General features: G+C 43.5%; 1 protein-coding gene across 1 annotated transcript in view; it reads left to right on the forward strand.

Annotated features, from left to right (window-relative positions):
• The window catches only part of LOC126458278 (rab3 GTPase-activating protein catalytic subunit), a 474,850-nt gene that overhangs the window by 434,558 nt on the left and 19,881 nt on the right, over positions 1 to 20,411 (forward strand). The window contains exons 10-12 of the mRNA XM_050095210.1: positions 2,947 to 3,254; positions 7,236 to 7,335; positions 14,769 to 15,094. Coding sequence (XP_049951167.1) covers positions 2,947 to 3,254; positions 7,236 to 7,335; positions 14,769 to 15,094 — 734 coding nt within the window. The remainder of the gene's footprint in view (positions 1 to 2,946; positions 3,255 to 7,235; positions 7,336 to 14,768; positions 15,095 to 20,411) is intronic.

The following is a 20,411-nucleotide window of genomic DNA, read 5'->3' on the forward strand; positions in this document are numbered from 1 at the left end:
CCGTACAGGACCTGCAACAAGCGGTCGTGCATTATCATGCTGAAATGTAGGGTTTCGCAGGGATCGAATGAAGAGACGAGCCACGGGTCGTAACACATCTGAAATGTAACAACGTCCACTGTTCAAAGTGTCGTCAGTGCGAACAAGACGTGACTGAGACGTGTAACCAATGGCATCCCATACCATCACGCCGGGTGATACGCCAGTATGGCGATGACGGATACACGCTTCCAATGTGCGTTCACGGCGATGTCGCCAAACACGGATGCGACCATCATGATACTGTAAACATAACCTGGATTCGTCTGAAAAAACGACGTTTTGCCATTCGTGCAGCCAGGTTCGTCGTTGAGTACACCACCGCAGGCGCTCCGGTCTGTGATGCAGTGTCAAGGGCAACCGCAGCCACGGTCTCCGAGCTGATAGTCCATGCTGCTGCAACAGTCGTCGAACTGTTCGTGCAGATGGTTGTTGTCTTGCAAACGTCCCCGTCTGTTGACTCAGGGATCGAGACGTGGCTGCACGACCTGTTACAGCCATGCGGATAAGATGCCTGTCATCTCGACTGCTAGTGATACGAGACCGTTGGGATCCAGCACGGCGTTCCGTATTAGCCTCCTGAAGCCAGTCATTGGATCTCGACCAGCGCGAGCAGCAATGTCGCGATACGATAAACCGCAATCGCGATAGGCTACAATCCGACCTCTACCAAAGTTGGCAACGTGATGGTACGCATTTCTGCTCCTTACACGAGGCATCACAAGAACGTTTCACCAGGCAACGCCGGTCATCTGGTGTTTGTGTATGAGAAATCGGTTGGAAACTTTCACGTTGTAGGTGTCGCCACCGGCGCCAGCCTTGTGTGAATTCTCTGAAAAGCTAATCATCTGCATACCACAGCATCTTCTTCCTGTCGATTAAATTTCGCGTCTGTAGCACGTCATCTTCGTGGTGTAGCAATTTTAATGGTCAGTAGTGTACAATGTGCAGCCGATATTTTTACATCTAAATCTACATCTACATCCATACTCCGCAAGCCACCTGACGGTGTGTGGCGGAGGGTACCTTCAGTACCTCTATCGGTTCTCCCTTCTATTCCAGTCTCGTATTGTTCGTGGAAAGAAGGATTGTCGGTATGCTTCTGTGTGGGCTCTAATCTCTCTGATTTTATCCTCATGGTCTCTTCGCGAGATATACGTAGGAGGGAGCAATATACTGCTTGACTCTTCGGTGAACGTATGTTCTCGAAACTTCAACAAAAGCCCGTACCGAGCTACTGAGCGTCTCTCCTGCAGAGTCTTCCACTGGAGTTTATCTATCATCTCCGTAACGCTTTCGCGATTACTAAATGATCCAGTAACGAAGCGCGCTGCTCTCCGTTGGATCTTCTCTATGTCTTGTATCAACCCTATCTGGTACGGATCCCACACTGCTGAGCAGTATTCAAGCAGTGGGCGAACAAGCGTACTGTAACCTACTTCCTTTGTTTTCGGATTGCATTTCCTTAGGATTCTTCCAATGAATCTCAGTCTGGCATCTGCTTTACCGACGATCAACATTATATGATCATTCCATTTTAAATCACTCCTAATGCGTACTCCCATATAATTTATGGTATTAACTGCTTCCAGTTGCTGACCTGCTATTTTGTAGCTAAATGATAAAGGATCTATCTTTCTGTGTATTCGCAGCACATTACACTTGTCTACATTGAGATTCAATTGCCATTCCCTGCACCATGCGTCAATTCGCTGCAGATCCTCCTGCATTTCAGTACAATTTTCCATTGTTACAACCTCTCGATACACCACAGCATCATCTGCAAAAAGCCTCAGTGAACTTCCGATGTCATCCACCAGGTCATTTATGTATATTGTGAATAGCAACGGTCCTATGACACTCCCCTGCGGCGCACCTGAAATCACTCTTACTTCGGAAGACTTCTCTCCATTGAGAATAACATGCTGTGTCCTGTTATCTAGGAACTCCTCAATCCAATCACACAATTGGTCTGATAGTCCATATGCTCTTACTTTGTTCATTAAACGACTGTGGGGAACTGTATCGAACGCCTTGCGGAAGTCAAGAAACACGGCATCTACCTGTGAACCCGTGTCTATGGCCCTCTGAGTCTCGTGGACGAATAGCGCGAGCTGGGTTTCACATGACCGTCTTTTTCGAAACCCGTGCTGATTCCTACAGAGTAGATTTCTAGTCTCCAGAAAAGTCATTATACTCGAACACAATGCGTGTTCCAAAATTCTACAACTGATCGACGTTAAAGATATAGGTCTATAGTTCTGCACATCTGTTCGACGTCCCTTCTTGAAAACGGGGATGACCTGTGCTCTTTTCCAATCATTTGGAACGCTGAGCTCTTCTAGAGACCTACTGTACACCGCTGCAAGAAGGGGGCAAGTTCCTTCGCGTACTCTGTGTAAAATCGAACTGGTATCCCATCAGGTCCAACGGCCGTTCCTCTTTTGAGCGATTTTAATTGTTTTTCTATCCCTTTGTCATCTATTTCGATATCTAGCATTTTGTCATCTGTGCGACAATCTAGAGAAGGAACTACAGTGCAGTCTTCCTATGTGAAACAATTTTGGAAAAAGACATTTAGTATTTCGGCCTTTAGTCTGTCATCCTCTGTTTCAGTACCAGGCCAGTACGTCAATATTATTCCCGTCGATATATCGATAATTCTTTTCGATACATCGAGGGCTGATAAAGAAATCTTTCTAAATATAGATATATCGGGGACCCGATATTTATAAAAAAAACATCGACAGTCCTTGTTCGTAGGCAGCTTTGAGCATAATTTCAGACTTGTGTTTCGCGATAGGAGACAGTTATGGGATTTTGCAAAGTGACCCTTTAACTGTGTTGTGCAGTGTACATTTTTTGTGGCGTGTATCGCACGGGTGCGCTGTGTCGGTTCTCTTTCAGAGTCGGACGAGGAGTTCTTCGACTGCTCGGCGGACGCGCCGGCGGGCGCCGGGGGCGGCGGCGACCGGCCGCGCCACTCGCTGTGGAACCGGCCCGCGGGCCGGCTGTCGCGCCACCCGCAGCTGCGGCTGCTGCGCACGGGCGAGCCGCTGTACGTGCCGGTGACGCAGCAGCACACGCCCAAGACGGAGGACCAGCAGCAGGAGGACGAGGATGTGCTCGTCCAGCTGGGCACCGACGAGCGCGCCGCCCAGCTGCGCGCGCGCATCATGAGCGCCGCCCTGCTCTCCGACATGGAGTGCTTCAAGGTGGGGCCCGCGTGATGCAGGTGGCGCCCCGCAGCTCGTAAATGTTCCACGATCCTCCTATTTTACCGCCAAGACCTGCTGATGAAACTTCTCTATGGGAGAACGAGTTCCGGTCACAGACCATCATCAGGTTCATAAAAACGTTTACACCGTCACACTAAGGGATATGAAATCAGTCAGACAATAAAATCCATGAATTTCTCACTGTTGTAACTTAATATTATTAATTACACCGTCAGTCATAAAATTTGCAGACACTGCACTCCTTCGTGCTAGTCCGCAGCTCGTGGTCGTGCGGTAGCGTTCTCGCTTCCCGCGCCCGGGTTCCCGGGTTCGATTCCCGGGGGGTCAGGGATTTTCTCTGCCTCGTGATGACTGGCTGTTGTGTGATGTCCTTAGGTTAGTTATGTTTACGTAGTTCTAAGTTCTAGGGGACTGATGACCATAGCTGTTAAGTCCCATACTGCTCAGAACCATTTGAACCATTTTTTGAGCCTTCGTGATATACCAACGTACAGAATTAGCGCTACCAACGGAGACAATCTACATACTCTGCATGTATTCTACAGAATTTACAATACTCCACTTCATAATGCTAGTTTTCAACTTCGGTATAGCATCAGTGAGTGCAGTGTCTGCACATTCTTTTATTTATTCATTTGTCGTATGGTTTTTTAAGCATAGTCTCTATATACAGATCAGACATTTAAAACTGTTTGTCGGAATATTTGGCGAAATACACATCGCATTACAAAAAAAGTGGTATTAAACGTTGTTCACCTCGAAGACGGACATCCACTAACATAACGCTCTACTCCGCTGTACCACACTTGGGGAAGAGAGGGGGGTGGCTTCGAAATGCCGGCCGCGGTGGGCGAGCGGTTCTACGCGCTTCAGTCTGCAACTGCTCGACTGCTACGGTCGCAGGTTCGAATCCTGCCTCGGGCATGGATGTGTGTGATGTCCTTAGGTTAATTAGGTTTAAGTAGTTCTAAGTTCTAGGGGACTGATCACCTCAGATGTTAAGTCCCATAGTGCTCAGAGCCATTTAAACCATTTTTTACTTCGAAATCTTAAATAGGAACCCCTATTTTTTACTGCAGATTTGGATTCTCCGTGAAAAAATATGTAACTTTTGTATGAAACATTTCTTTCGTTTCATAATAGATGGTGCTGTAATCGACAAATACGGAAATGAGGTGACAATTGTTACAAAACGGTACTATCTCAAACAAATACACAACCGATTGCGACACTCGAAGTAGTTTTTTCATATTTTTGATAATGCTTTCAAGTGACGCCTCCTACAATCGAATGACGCACAGACTGCGATCATGCGCTCAGTCCGTCGTCAGACTGTACATGTGACTTAAATGATTCGAACTGTAAACATCTCGTCCCAGTTGTTCCACGATGTTAACTATTGCAGAGAGGGTCGACATCATTTCCGCGTACTTTGAGGCTCATAGAAATGTTGACGAAGTTCGTCAAAGGTCTCTGCTCCCAGATAGGGGCGAAAATAACGCAGTGACTACTTCAGCTGCAGTTGCTACAAATGCTCACATTGGTTCTCGGCAAACTGCGCGGGGTTCAGGAATTTCGCAAAGAAGTGCTCTACGCGTACTACATGGACACCAATGGCATCCATTCCATTTATCGATGCATCAAGAACTGCATGGTGACGATTTTCTCAATCGCCTTAATTTGTGCAGCTGTTTATGGGAACCTTACGATGTATAGTCTACGAAACCCTTTTAGTGCATTTCTGAAGACGGCTTAAAGTGAAACACGTGAAGATGTATAGCTTTAAAAAAATGAATATGGTGAAGATTGAAAATCGAATTAAGAAAGTTTTGGGCAAATGAATACTATGTGCCAGTCAACCGTAAGACTGGTTTGATGTAGCTCTCCCTACTAATATGTGTGTGCAAGCCTCTTCATTTCCGACTAACTGCCAGAACTGACTTTCTTCTGAATCTGCGTATTGTATTCATCTCCTGGTCTTCCTCTGCAGTGTATACCTTTACATTTCCCTCCAGTAGTAAAACTGCGATCCCTTGATGTCTCAGAATGTGTCCTATGAATCGATCCTTCTTCTACTCAAGCTATAGCATAAACTAGTTTTCGCCCTAATTCTGCTCAGTAGCTCCTCATTAGCTACGTGATCTACCCGTCTAATCTTCAGCATTCTTCTTTAGCACCACATTTCAAAAGCTTCCATTCTCCTCTCTAAACAGTTTATCGTCTATATTTCTCTGCCAGACATGGTACACACCAAACAAATACTTTCAAAAAAGTCTTGCAGATGTAACACTTAAATCTACGCTCAGTGTTAACGAATTCCTCTTCTTCAAAAGCGCTTTTCTTGCTGTTGCCAGCTCCACTTTTTATATCGTCTCTACTTCGGCGATCATCAGTTATTTTACTGCCCAAATAACAGAACTCATCAACTACTTCAAGTCTCTCGCTTTTTAATTGAATTCTCTCTGCATTACCTAATTTCATTCGACTACATTCCATTATCCTTGTTTTGCTTTTGTTGATGTTTATCTAATGTCCTCCTTTAAAGACGTTGTACATTCCGTTCAACTGATCTTGCAAGTCTTTTGCTGTCTCGGCAAACCTCAAAGCTTTTATTTCTTCTCCCTGAACTGTAATTTCTACTCCAAAATTTTCTTTGTTTCCTTTACTGCTTGCCCATCTATAGATTGAATAATATCGGCGATAGACTGCAACCCTATTTCACTCTCTTCTCAACCATTGCTTCCCTCTTTTGCTCCTAGACCCTTGTAACTGCCGTCTAGTTTCTTTCAAGTTGTAAGTACCCCATCGCTCCCTTTGTTTTACCCCTGCTACCTTGGGAATTTCAAAGAGAGTATTCCAGTCAAAAATGTCAAAAGCTTTCTCTAAATCTACAACTGCTATAAACGTAGCTTTGCATTTCCTTACCCTAACGTCTAAGATGAGTCGTAGGATCAGTATTGCCTAGCGTGTTCCTATATACCTCCGGAATCCAAACTGATCTTCCCCGAGGTCGGTTTCCACCAGTTTTTCCATTCTGCTGTACGGCAAATAATTCGTGTTAGCATTTTGCAAGCATGATTTATTTAACCGATGTTTCGGTAATATTCACACATGACAGCACCAGCTTTCTTCGGAAATGGAATTATATTATTCTTCTGTGGGTATTTCGTCCGTCTCATACATCTTACACACCAGGTGGAAAAATTTTGTTGGTTCTCCGAAGGCTGTCAGTAGTTCTGACTGAATGTCATTACTCCTGGAGCCTTGTTTCGACTTAGATCTTTCAGTGCTCTGTCAAATTCTTCTCGTAGTATCATATCTCCCATCTCATCTTCGTCTAAGTTCTCTTCCATTTCTACAATATTGCCTTCAAGTTCATCTCCCCCTTTTATAGACCCTCTACATACTCCTTCCACCTTTCAGCTTTCCCTTCTTTGCTTAGGTCTGGTTTACCAGCTGAGCTATTGACACTGACACAGCTGCTTGTCTTTTCTCCGAAGGCCTCGTTAATTTTTCTGTAGACGGTATTTATCCTACCCCTAGTGATATATGCTTCTAAATCCATATATTTGTTCTCTGGCCATTCCTGCTTAGCCACATTGCACACCCGTCATTCTCATTTTTTAGACGTTTTTATTGAATTTCGCCAGCTTTTTTTGCCTCATCTTTATATTTTCTCCTATCATCAGTTAAATTCAATATCTCCTGTGTAACCCAAGGATTTCAAGTAGCTCTCGTCTTTTTACCTACTCGATCCTCTGCTGCTTTCACTATTTCATCTCTCAAAGCTAACCATTAGTCTTCCACTGTATACATTTCTCCTATTCTAGCCATTCGTTGGTTAATGCTCCCTCTGAAACTCTCAACAACGTCTGGTTCTTTCAGCCCATCCAGGTCCCATTTCCTTGATCATATAGTACATAATTCCACTGACTGTCTGTTTTTGCATTGCTTCAGGCAGCCAATCCTGGAGCTGTCCTGGAGGACTTCATCCGCTGGTACTCGCCTCCAGACTGGAAGGAAGAAGACGGTGTGGATGAATTTGGTCAGAAGAAAGGTAAGCTGCTTCAGAAACCGCGTTTTGTTCTGCGAGTAATCGCGTTTGCTGTGCAGAACACACTGCTTTATCTTTAATTCAAATTTTCAAATGTGTATGAATTCCCAAGGGACCAAACTGCTGAGGTCATTGGTCCCTAGACGTACACACTACTTTAACTTATGCTAAGAACAATACACACACACACACACACACACACACACACACACACACACACACACACACACACACACACACACACGGCCGAGGGAGGACTCGAATCTCCGGCAGGAGCGGACGCGCAATGGGTAACATGGCGTCTCAAACCGCGCGGCCACTATGCGCGGCTGCTATATGTTTGAATGTAAGCATTATAACGTAGAGCAACTCGTAGAGGAAGGTTAAGGTTTCCACATGTAGTTGAGATGCAGTATAAAATTTCTTCGGTGTTCAAGGCCGATTATTTGTGAGTTAAAATTCACGTTTTCAAAGATATTCACCATCTTCATCGTCAGCAGCTAACCAACTGCCGGATCTTTTACTGTTTTCTTTATCCTTATTTCATTGTCTCGCCTGTCAGGACAAAAGTGATCTGGTGCGGTGCACTGCTGCCGTTCAACCGCGAGAATTATTAAAATACATTGTTTCTAAAATAAAATTTGCGGTGATGATTCAAATGAAAATCTTAAAAGTCCATTTGCCAGTTGACAGAAGTTACCCTTCTGTTTCCAGAACTGAGCAGCATTGGCAGCCTGTGGATGCGGCACGGAAAGAATAAGAACTCTTGCCAATTAATATGTCTTCCTCGCTGTGGACCTACACCGTGTTGCAGCAGCAATCTGTGATACGTTTTGTGAGCAGTGAACCTGTTAAACCTGTGGAACTGCATTGCTGGATGAAAGCACAGTTTAGTGTTGCAAGCAAGTGTACGCTTGGTGCAGAAAGGATAAAAAAAGAATCGTAACTTTTGTGGAAGACGCTCCGAACGAGCACCTCGCGATGACAAACAAAAATGCTGCCGCATTGAAAGAGGCTGGAAAGGAAAACAGGCGTATTAATGTAGTCGAAATAGCCACAGTTTTAGCTGTTAGTCTTGGTTCAGAAGACAATATTCTCCATGATGGCTGAGAGTCAGTAATGTGTGTGGAAGATGGTTGCCACGTCAGGTGACTTCTGAACTGAGACATCGTCACGTCGATGATTGTGAGGATCTTTCGTGCCACTTCCAGGTCGAAGATAATGGATTTATGGACAGAATTTGAAACCTGGTCGTACTGTCACTAACCTATAATGAAAAGCTCGAGCAGGTAAAGGCGACATAGCTCTCTGTCGAAACTAAAAAATCCGCCTTAACAATCGGCAGGAAAAGCCGTGCTCACTCTCTTTGTAGATGGGAAATCGGTAATTTTAGATCATTACATGGAAGTAATTTAGTAGCTTGCTAGATACCCCATCACATCTATGAGGATCATTGGTCTTCAGCGCTTTAATTGTTGTTCCAGACTCCCTTGCGTCACTATCACCAACGTTACTTCACATAGCAGTCCTGGAAAGTCATTTTCTATGAGCGTTGTTAGAAACTGTGTTTTTTATTTAATTAACCTGTTATATGCAGACAGTGACTGTTAAAATACTGACTAATTAGCAACAAAAAATTTGTACTACATATTGACTTCATGGCTTAGACCTTGTGCTGCTGGCCAAATACTTCTTTCAGGACTGATCATGATGATTTAATTTTATCCTGAGTATTGGCTATTCTATTTGTATACCACATGCATTTTCTCCCTCCGAATGACATTTTTAAACATTTACAGTACTTATACGAATGCGACAAACAGTTTCCGGGTTGCGCAGTTTCGAGTCTCTTTCCGAAAACTACTTTAAAATGGGAGTACACCACATATATAATTGAAATGAAGGAAGTGTAGTGTGGCGAGGCATTCCTGGTAGGTAGACCTGATCGCCTGGTGCAAGTCTTTTGAGGTGACGCCACTTGTGCGTCGATGAGGATGAACTAATGATGATAAAGACGAGACAAACACTCCGTCCCTGGGCTGAGTAAATCTCCAACCCAGTCGGGAATGAAACCCTGCCCCCCCCCTCCCCCCCCCCCAGCCCCCCCCCCCCCCCCCCCCCGCCCACGGCATAACAAGCCGGCACGCTGTCCACTCAGCTACGGTGGCGGACAAATATATATCATTTAAACTAATTTTTAACTAAACAGATTACTTATTTAGGTAAACTGACAATATGAGGATCATTAGACCCTGTCTTACAAGTAACCATCCGTTCGGTGGGCTGGGCACTCATATGGTAAGGTACCTTTGAGGTTCACAAATTGGCATTGTGGGCTTACGTATCTTTAATTTATTAACCCCTTGCTCCATGCAGAGCCATTCGCAATTGGTTCATAGGTTAGGTTAGGCTGTCAGTGTGTTTTTATTTGTTGTTACACGCAAATGTCGTTTCGGTTAGGCCCCGTTGACTAGGTGCAGTACTAATTGACTCAGAGAACCTTTTCATGCCTCACCCGCACGGGATCTTGAATCCTAATTGATAACCGAGCGAGGTGGCGCAGTGGTTAGACACTGGACTCGCATTCGGGAGGACGACGGTTCAATCCCGCGTCCGGCCATCCCGATTTAGGTTTTCCGTGATTTCCCTAAATCGCTCCAGGCAAATGCCGGGATGGTTCCTTTCAAAGGGCACGGCCGACTTCCTTCCCCGTCCTTCCCTAATCCGATGAGACCGATGACCTCGCTGTCTGGTCTCCTTCCCCAAACAAACCAACCAACCTAATTGATACATTCGCTGGGTTTTCTACATCACTGGTACGTCTTTCTAGTGCGCTATCAAGGTATAACCCGATGTTCACGTTTTTATGGGCCCTTTCAATGTTAATTAATTTTGTGATGAATCCATCTTAGTTTTCCTTTTTTTGAAATGGATGGGATTTACATCCTGAAACCTGGGTCGTGTGTACGATTTTGTCAGAATAAAGAATTAGTCAAGTACAACTGGAGCGGATTTATTCATCACGAAAAATATTTTACATTGGATTAATTATGATGAACGTATTGTACGTTACACCTGATATACAACATTATACGACATTCAGAAATTACCACAGTATAGAAAGAAGAGACAAACACAGTTCGTGAGAAGTACAACAACAGAGGCTAATTACGAGCAGATGGATTTAAATAGGAGCATAGTGGATATGAGAGAACGGATGGAAGTAAGTTGATAAGAGGAACGTCATGAAAAACAGTTAATGAAGATAGGGAAAAGAAGATGAAGTATCCGACTGAGAAATGAAAAGAGAAAGATGCGTAACTGAGATGAAAATGGAAGCATTTGGTATAGTGTTTGACAGAGGGAGAAACTGGTCGTCTACGTTAAGTTTGTGGAAACGTTATGAGGATGTCAGAATAAAGTGTTTCGGCCTCTGCTTAAAACCCATAGGGCATTGAACTGTACGGAGGGTGTAGGATAGTTTGTTATAGAGACCGACAGCAGCGGCAGAGAAGGGCTTCGCGAATGTTTTTGTCTCGTGGATGAGCACAGTCAGGGCAGTGGATAAGTGAGACCTTGTGTTTCAGTTATGATGAGATGGCAACTGCTTAATCTCTGATGCGGTAAATGCTAGGGTGCATGTACAATGAGGAGGCGATGAAATAGACGAAGCACGTCGTAGTCGTGTAACTTGACCGGCCGCAGCCACTGTACTGTGTATGCGGAACAGTGACATGGCCAAATAGACAGGTGATTTAGGTGTAATGCACGGACGCATTCACGGTTAGTTCTAAACGTTTAGTGTTTTCACTACTCGTGCGTCGTTGGGTTACACCGCAATAGTGAATATTCGCTTGAGCGAGTGATCGTACAAGTTTACGTTTCGCTTCGTGTGGAAATACGTTCCAAAACTTTTGGAGGGCACAGGGGCAAGCGGAAGTTTTCCTAGGTGTGGCGACAATATTTTTTATCCAGTCGAGATGATCATCCAAAGCTGCATCCAAATTGATCACTGATTTTTTAATGAGGTGGTGGAATATCGTCGAGAAGAATACAGAAAATTGTTCGCGGATTTATTACTTTCTGACGGGATACTAACACCGCTTTGAGAGTTCTTTGTATTTAATTAAAGTTACAGGTTTGGCAAGCATCTTATCCCTGAAGACAGATCTTCATTCATCAACACGATTGCACTATTGATTTTTTTAGGCCTGACACTGAGGTAAAGGCGCACGTCGTCGGCATAGAAACGATATTCCTGCAAGAGAACAGAACCGACGAGGAAAGCAATAGTGGACACGGTATTGACCCCTGGGGCACTTATGAGAGAACATGCTTCCAAGGCGACTTTTTATTCCTACAGGGAAGACCTTGGTGTCTGTTTTTCAAGTAGCTTTCGAAGCACAGTTTCTCAGAATTTTAACTGTCTTATTTTTTTCTGAGCGGTTTGTCAAAGCTGGTGTTGTCAATGCTTTGCGTAAGTTCATTACTATTCGTATTGTAGGCTGAGTGGTGTCATATTTAATTAAAAACGTGATGATAATTGTGTCCTTGGAGACTGTTGTGTTGGCATGCCTCAATAAAATATTCACGATTTTCTAGCCACGTCATTTCAGACAAAGCACTCGAGATTTCGACCTCTGCATCCGCTATCGTTTTCAGGAGTAAAATCCACCTGTCGCAGTAGGAGTACTTTAGGACCCAACTTTTGCATCCTGTTTATTTATTGTGTGTATGAATTATCTGCTCACAATATTGCCTTGTTAAAGTCAGTTGTTTTCGCTCTGCTGACCGCGGTGGAGGCAAGTTTTGGAAACTCGAATGTTTATTCAAAATGACGCGGCTTGAAAATCGATAAAATATTATTTATGATAATAATTATTACACTATATTGTAATGTTAGTTTGGCCACATGGCCTTCGTCTGTCTATCTTATTTTCCTGGGCATCCTCATGTGTTATCAGCGCAACTTTGTCATCTTATGGTTTGCAATTTGCTCGTCGTTGAGACCACTACCTTGTTGCTCTAAAAATAAATGAAACCCTGGTAACAAATGCATTTTGTGTTGCAAACCATTTAAACAAGTATTTTGTTTCTGTTACTGATAGCATGGGGTTGTCAGGATCAGTAAATAATGCAATGGAATATCTGAGACCAGTACACACAAGCAAGCTCAGTAAAATGGAATTGACACTTACTTCACCCAAAGAAATAGAATCCATCATAACGTCCTTGAAATCAAAGCATTCTAATGGTTATGATAACATATCAACAAAGTTAATAAAAGAGTGTTCATGTGAGCTTAGTCATATCTTAAGTTATTTGTGTAATCAATCACTTGTCACAGGAACATTCCTGGACTGGCTTAAATACACTGAAGTTATACCTCTCCACAAGAAAGGGGACAAAGAAATGCCATCAAATTACCGACCTATCTCACTTTTACCAGCTTTTTCCAAAATCTTTGAAAAGGTTATGTTCAAGTGTCTACTTAAGCACCTTAGTGAAAATAACATACTGTCACAGTTTGGGTTTCTTAAGGGTTCTGATACTGAGAATGCTATTTACACCTACAGCGAAAATGTCCTTAATTCATTGGACAACAAACTGGAGGCAACTGGCATATTCTGTGATCTGTCAAAGGCGTTTGACTGTGTGAATCACAGCATTCTTTTAAGTAAATTAAAATATTGTGGCGTCACTGGTGGTGCTGCAATGTGGTTTCAGTCATACCATACTAATAGAAAACAAAGGGTGTCATTACATAACACATCAACAGTAGTCAATCAGACATCATCTGACTGGGAAGAGATTACATGTGGTGTTCCCCAAGGTTCCATACTAGGTCCACTACTGTTGCTTGTGTATATTAATGACCTTACACTACCAGATGCCAAGTTTGTCTTATTTGCAGATGATACAAACATTGCAATAAATACGATATCAAATATAAATTTAGAAAGGGCACCTAATCAAATTTTTACCGACATTAATAAGTGGTTCATAGCCAATTCACTGTCATCAAACTTTGAAAAGACCCACTATATGCAGTTCAGAACTTTCAAGAGATTTCCTTCTGGTGTGTGTAGAAAATATGATGACATGGAAATAGGAGAAGTTGAGAGTGTAAAATTCTTGGGATTACAAGTTGATAATAAATTCAGTTGGGAGCAACATACTAACAAACTGCTAAAGCGCCTAAACAAGTCTGTGTTTGCAATGCGAGTGATGTCAGACATAGGAGGTATAAATATAAAAGAAGTGGCATATTTTGCTTATTTTCACTCCACTATGTCATATGGTATCATATTTTGGGGTAAGTCCACAAACAGAAAAAATTTTTAGTGTACAGAAGCGTATAATAAGAGTAATGTGTAGTGTAAATCCAAGAACATCATGTCGAAACCTATTCAAAGGATTGGGCATATTAACCACAGCTTCTCAGTATATTTATTCCTTAATGAAGTTTGTTGTAAATAATACAGCCGGCCGCGGTGGTCTAGCGGTTCTAGGCACGCAGTCCGGAACCCCGCGACTGCTACAGTCACAGGTTCGAATCCTGCCTCGGGCATGGATGTGTGTGATGTCCTTAGGTTAGTTAGGTTTAAGTAGTTCCAAGTTCTAGGGGACTGATGACCACAGTAGTTAAGTCCCATAGTGCTCAGAGCCATTTTTTGTAAATAATACACCTCTTTTTCCAACTAACTGCTTAGTACACAGTATCAGTACTAGGAATAAGAACAATATACATAAAGATTTAAAATCACTTACTCTTGCCCAGAAAGGAGTCCAGTATTCAGCAACGCCTATTTTCAGTAAGTTACCAGCAACCATTAAGAGTTTAGTTTCAGACAAGGCACAATTTAAACATAATTTAAAAGAATTTTTGTTGGCCAACTCCTTCTATTCCATCCATAAGTTTCTCAACAAGTGTAGTATACTATTTTAAAGAAAATTTATTATACTTTAATTTTTGACAACACTTGGTTGTAACAGCCAAGTAACTACCTACTGTGTGAATGATGGATGTATGGAAAGCATATGTAAGTCTTAAGTCTGTAAATAGTGGAAGTTTAATTTTAAATCTTGTACGTAATCTGACTGTTCTTAACTGAGTATCACTGAAATGAATAATTTACTTTAATTTTTGATAATACTTGGATGTAATAGCCAAGAAACTAGCAAATGTCTGAATGATGGATTTAATGAAAGCAGATCTAAGTATTAAACGTGTAAATATTAGAAGTTTAAATTTAATTCATGTACATAATTTTACTGTTTACTGACTGAGGATCATTAAAATTAATGAAACTGAAGTTTTTCTAATTACATTTTTGTAATGTGTTTATCTGACATGTTCCACACCCAGGAGTATCCCCTATTTATGAGTTTATGGAATGAATAATTAATCTTGTCTAATCTGTTGTTGTGGCCAGGCTGCCTGAGCGTGCGCATGCAGCTGAAGGGCAACCCGTGGGTGGAGGCGTGGGAGGCGGCCAAGCCGGTGCCGGCGCGCCGGCAGAAGCGGCTGTTCGACGACACGCGCGAGGCGGAGAAGGTGCTGCACTGGCTGGAGGCGGCGCGGCCCGCCGACGTGGGGCGGCTGCTGCTGGCGCCGCTGTCGCACGCCGCCGCCGTGGCGCTGCTGTCGCGCGCCGCCCAGCAGCCGCCGCTGCCGCGCCTGCCGCCGCAGCTCGCCTCGCTGGGGCGGCGCGCCGAGCGCCTGTCGCGCGCGCCGCACGTCGACGTCCGCGACTACGAGGTGCGTACACTACACACTGTTGCGCGTGCCACACGCTGCTCTAAAACGCATTGCTTTTGCTAGATTGCCATTTAGGTTTCATACTGGAGTAAGACCTCCGCTCAGGTTCTACCAGTAACAAAACGATTGCCTCGGGGTTCAGTTCTTGGTCCCTTTTTATTCATTATAAACTGAGAAAAAGATAAGCCTCTAGAAGAGGAGCAGGTATCGAAATGAAGATTCACCAACTAACAAGTGTGTGGTGTTGTTTCAGTGATTACAAAATCGAGCCAAATTTACAAAGAACTTGGCGCTATGAGTCCATTTATTAGTATGACAATCAACCACCTCTGTCTGGACGCATGCGCTGATTTGGTTGGGAAGGATGTCATAAAGCTGTTGTATTTACTCCTGTGTCTGTGTGGTCCACAACTGTTGTAACTGGTCCGTGACATCATGGACATTAGCACTGGCACAGAGTTGGCATCGAAGCTGGTCTCACACATGTTCCTTTGGGGCCAGAATTACGGATGTTTGCGGACAATGGAAGTGCATCAGCACTATGTAGATAGTAAGTAAACACTCTTGGCATATGTGGATGAGCGTTGTTTTGTTAAAAACACTATTGTTGCATGAGAGGCAATTCATGAGGATACAGCAAGCATATGCATGGCATACTGTTCTGTCAGCAGAGTCCCGTCAATCATTATTACCCGTGACTTGATGTCATACTGCATGACTCTCCACAACGTGATGCTAGAAATAAAACCGCTGTTCCTCTCCACAACATTGGAAGTATAGGACCTCTTTCCATGTTGACAATAGTCACCCAGGATAGTGCAGAACCACTGAACACAATGCCTTCATCAACAGTCCATGCTTTGCTGTCATGGCACCACTCCAGGTCTGGCCGTTTGTCCTGTGGTGTTAATGTCCTACACATGGGATGCTAATTTCCCAGTATGGCTGCTGCTGCTGTCTGGCTAAGGTGTGTCAATAGACTTAATATTGCTGAGAGACCATCATTTGTTCTCGAACGAAAGGTGCGGACCTGAAGATAAGCCTGGTACACAATACAGCGATCCTCCCTTCGGCGTGGTCAGACGTGGTTGACCACAACCTAGATGAGGATTATGCCTATCATGTTCCCGTCTTCTTCAGCATTGGGCAGCTGTCACATCCAAATGACCCAAAAGTCTGGATATAAAATGATTTGACCAGCTGGCCAAATGGAGACTCACAATGACTTCCATTCAGATTTCTGTAAAGTGCTGATAATGCTGACTCAGACGAGTACGTCTTATCCCCTTGTCCTTCACAGTGCTCACTCAACATCTGACACTGTTCACAACCTTTATGTACTCTCCCAGGCTTGGTAACAACACTAATGTACTCTGCTCGCCATTCTGCCTATCACAGACAATTGCAACGCTAATTATTTACAAACCAATTTATGGTGTGAACGTGTACGCAGCTACATTGACGTCTAATCACCAGCCGCTGTCTCAGCGCTCCCACCCAGACTGTGTGCCACAGCACAGCGTCACTTTGCGACAGTTAAAGATCGACAGCCAGTGACACCTGCAGGACACGGACATCGTGGATGAACGCCAGGCTGTGCCGGCAGACGAGGGTTCATATCTGTTGGAACAGCAAAGAATTTACACATGGACGACGTATGTTTTTCTGCAGCTCCCTTATTCTACCGGTGGTCTCCTCAATGCCCAAGTGGGAGAGCCAAAAGCCATCCTGACAACAAGAAGAACGACTCCCCAACCCTCCATGGCGATCACCGCACATGAGGCTGCTTCAGTTTGGGGATGTAAAATAAGTCTGAACATTAGATAGCATCCAAATTCCCGCATCATAGTACGCACACCAACTGATAAGAGAGCGTCGTCGCCAGTCACTGTTATGATTGTGACATCATATACAATTTTTTTCTGACTGTAGCTACAACTCCGAGTAGCTGCTGTGTTCGAAACTAGAAGGGTTGAATTTGGTGCTGCATAGATGTGCCGCACTCTCTGAAGAGGATTTTCTTCGTCACGTAGAAGAAAACCCAATGATGAGTATGGTAATCGTTGTCTCCTGTAGAGCACACAGATCAGAACTCATTTCCTAACTGTGTATGTAACATGAAACGTGAGAGCTGAAAGTGATAGGAGTTTCAAACTTACTTTACTTCCAAACGGTACATTTCTGGACATGGATTCCTCATGAATACTTTATTTATGAATCCTGTAATATAAACTGTGAAATACGCCGTATAATTAAGTGAAGTCCTGTCCTGGGTGTTATAGATCCTTATTTTTTCCGCACATACTAATCTATAGGGCATTTCCGTAAGAGCATGCAAAAATTTAACAGGACATAGAGGATGCTCCACTGAACAATTTGCGGTAGGGAACGTGGGGTTGGAGAAACCAGCTTAAGGAGATAATAGTTTGTGCGATTGGTCCTCATGTCATGCTCCTCCCTCGTTTCTTGTCTCCAATGAACCAGTCTCTAGCATTCACCGATCGAGAGAAATAAACACTTGTCGTGACGGATGATGCCTGTCAGGAAATCGTTCCCTGTACGGCCTGTAAGCAGCGAGAGCATTGCAGTGTATTGCCCCATACACAATGTGCATGTCATTAGTTCTGCGAAAATGTACCAGTACTGCTCCATCGTATTGAACTGTACGTCTTTGAATAGTACTAACTAATGAATGGGTCTGTCATTGATTCATAGCAAGTTTTGTCGTGACAATGTAAATACGATACAACAGACCCATCTTATGGACAAGTAAAGTAAATAAAACCTGCAACATGATTTCCTAGTTATCAGGCACGTCCTCCTTGTTTCCTTGCAGAAAATAAAGAATGTAAACGTAAATTAACAGCACAGTACGTGTAAACTTGTGTAAATAAGTTCGAAAGCACTAATGCTAGACAAAGCGGTAGACACCAGGTTCTCTACCTCAGATTGTTCAGTGGAGCATTCTCTATGTTCTGTTACATTTTTGTCCGTTCTTACGGAAACACCCTGAATAAAGGTACTATGGGTAATGGCAACTACACAGTTAACACCAAAATTGGTCATTGGTTTCGGTACTCCTGACCAACATCGGCTCCTACACCTAAACAAATTTAAGTAAATATAGTTTTGAAAAACAAGTAGAATGGTAGTATGTGATAAGAAATCAGCATAGCAGTGTTAATGAAGAGTAATGATTTAAGTAAACATAATTTGGGTAACAGCAGGTATAATGTGATCTCGACATCTATCTTGGCGAACTAAACTAATATGAAGACTTCTGTTTTCCCACCGAAACGTTGTGCCATTTGGACGAACTGATTCAACTGAGAACTCTAAAACTTTGTTAGCCAGTATACTAGGAATGTTTCACAATAAACCAGCAAAGAAATCTGCAAATACATAATTTTTTATAAGTTTAAATCGTTAACTGCTAGTGATATTAATGGGGACTGATTAAACTTAATAAAATGCAGATCACACCCAAAGTAATTGTTCCAGCGAAGAACCAAGCAAACTACGTCCATAATCCCACGTAGACGTTTTTATTAATACGGAATGTCTATGACACAGTGTTTAACATCTTTATAAATAGGCCACATGGCGTATACCATTGGCATAATATCTGTGAAATAGTATCTTCCACTAAACGTGTTAACAGAAACTGCTGAATGTAACCTGCACATGGCATGTGGGCGGGTGTTTTACTATGATGCGCTACCGTACCAATGACGCTAGTTGGAAGGTTTTATCCACATGTATGACGTCTGCACTCAAAAGTAATAAGCTAAGTGGCGTGCTCCGTGAATAGCACACACAACAGACTGGTATGGGAATATCTTTCACCAAAAAATGGCGACACGGTCGTCGAATATGTGTACTAAATTGTTACACATGACACAAACTGTCTTCCGTTTAATCTCTACTTTTGACTGCAACGTCTTCACTCCCCAGACGAACACTAACTTCCATGTGCCACGCTTTCTACATCCTTATATCGTAGTGCACCGAGTTCATAACAACATTGGTCTCGATTCCTCTTATTCCGATTGTGTCTGTTACAGGAACCCAAGTAACTTGCAAGCATTACTGATGAATTCAGTAGACAGTCAGCCAGGTCACACGACTACAAACAAATAGCAAACCTTGCTAGGAAATGCTCGAGTGCCGAACACACGGCCGCTAGCAAGGCAGGCCAACGTGGCAAGAAGCCCCCAACACGGAATCGCCTGCAACTTAGTTGGTGCTGTAATGAAACACTAAACAAATGCCTCACTGAATTACACTACAACTGAACGTTATTGTTTAACCACGACTAGCCTTATAGAACCTTTCCAGTAAGGTCATACGCCTTAGGAAATAAGCTTCGCTAAAAATGTAAGGTGTAAAAGAGAACTACTCAAAGGGAGTTGTAAATTCTTCCAGGCATGAACATAAATAACTCGCTAAGATCTTACCATTAGCTGGAGGTCATAATACACAACTTAAAGGGCTGGATAATACGAGGGGTCGGCCGGGGTGGCCGAGCGGTTCTAGGCGCTACAGTCTGGAACCGCGGGACCGCTACGGTGGCAGGTTCGAATCCTGCCTCGGGCATGGATGTGTGTGATGTCCTTAGGTTAGTTAGGTTTAAGTAGTTCTAAGTTCTAGGGGACTGATGACCTGAGAAGTTGAGTCCCATAGTGCTCAGAGCCATTTGAACCATTTGATAATACGAGGGTAATCCCACAAGTAAGGTTTCCTTTTTTATATATATAAGTACAGAACTCTGTGTGGCAGTTGGTCACACTGCTATGAAGAGTCCTTAACGTGCTATGTGTAAACATGCGCACGTCGCGCTGAGGCGCTCAGTCTTGGCTTGGCAACCATTGAGAAATGGAGCTCCCGTTGGATGGTACCGCCAAGTGCGAATTGCGCGCAGTTATTCGGTTTTTGAACGCAAAGGGCACTGCACCGATTGAAATCCGTCGCCAATTGACGGAAGTGTATGGTGAGTCGTGCATGGGTGTCAAAAATGTTCGTAAGTGGTGTAGAGAGTTTGCAGTCTGGCAGTAAAGTCATGACAACCGTTTTTTTTGGGATCGGAAAGGGGTACTGTTGGTCGACTTTATGCCCACTGGGACCACAATTAACGCTGACAGGTACTGTGAGACTCTGAAAAAACTCAAACGGGCAATTCAGAACCGGAGAAGAGGAATGTTGAGCAAGGGCATACACATTGTCCATGACGACGCTCGCCCACACATAGCTCGGCAAACCGTTGCTCTCCTGCAACAGTTTCAGTGGAACATAATCACCCACCCACCCTATAGTCCTG

Source organism: Schistocerca serialis, chromosome 2 (assembly GCF_023864345.2).
Source record: "Schistocerca serialis cubense isolate TAMUIC-IGC-003099 chromosome 2, iqSchSeri2.2, whole genome shotgun sequence".
Lineage (NCBI taxonomy): Eukaryota > Metazoa > Arthropoda > Insecta > Orthoptera > Acrididae > Schistocerca > Schistocerca serialis.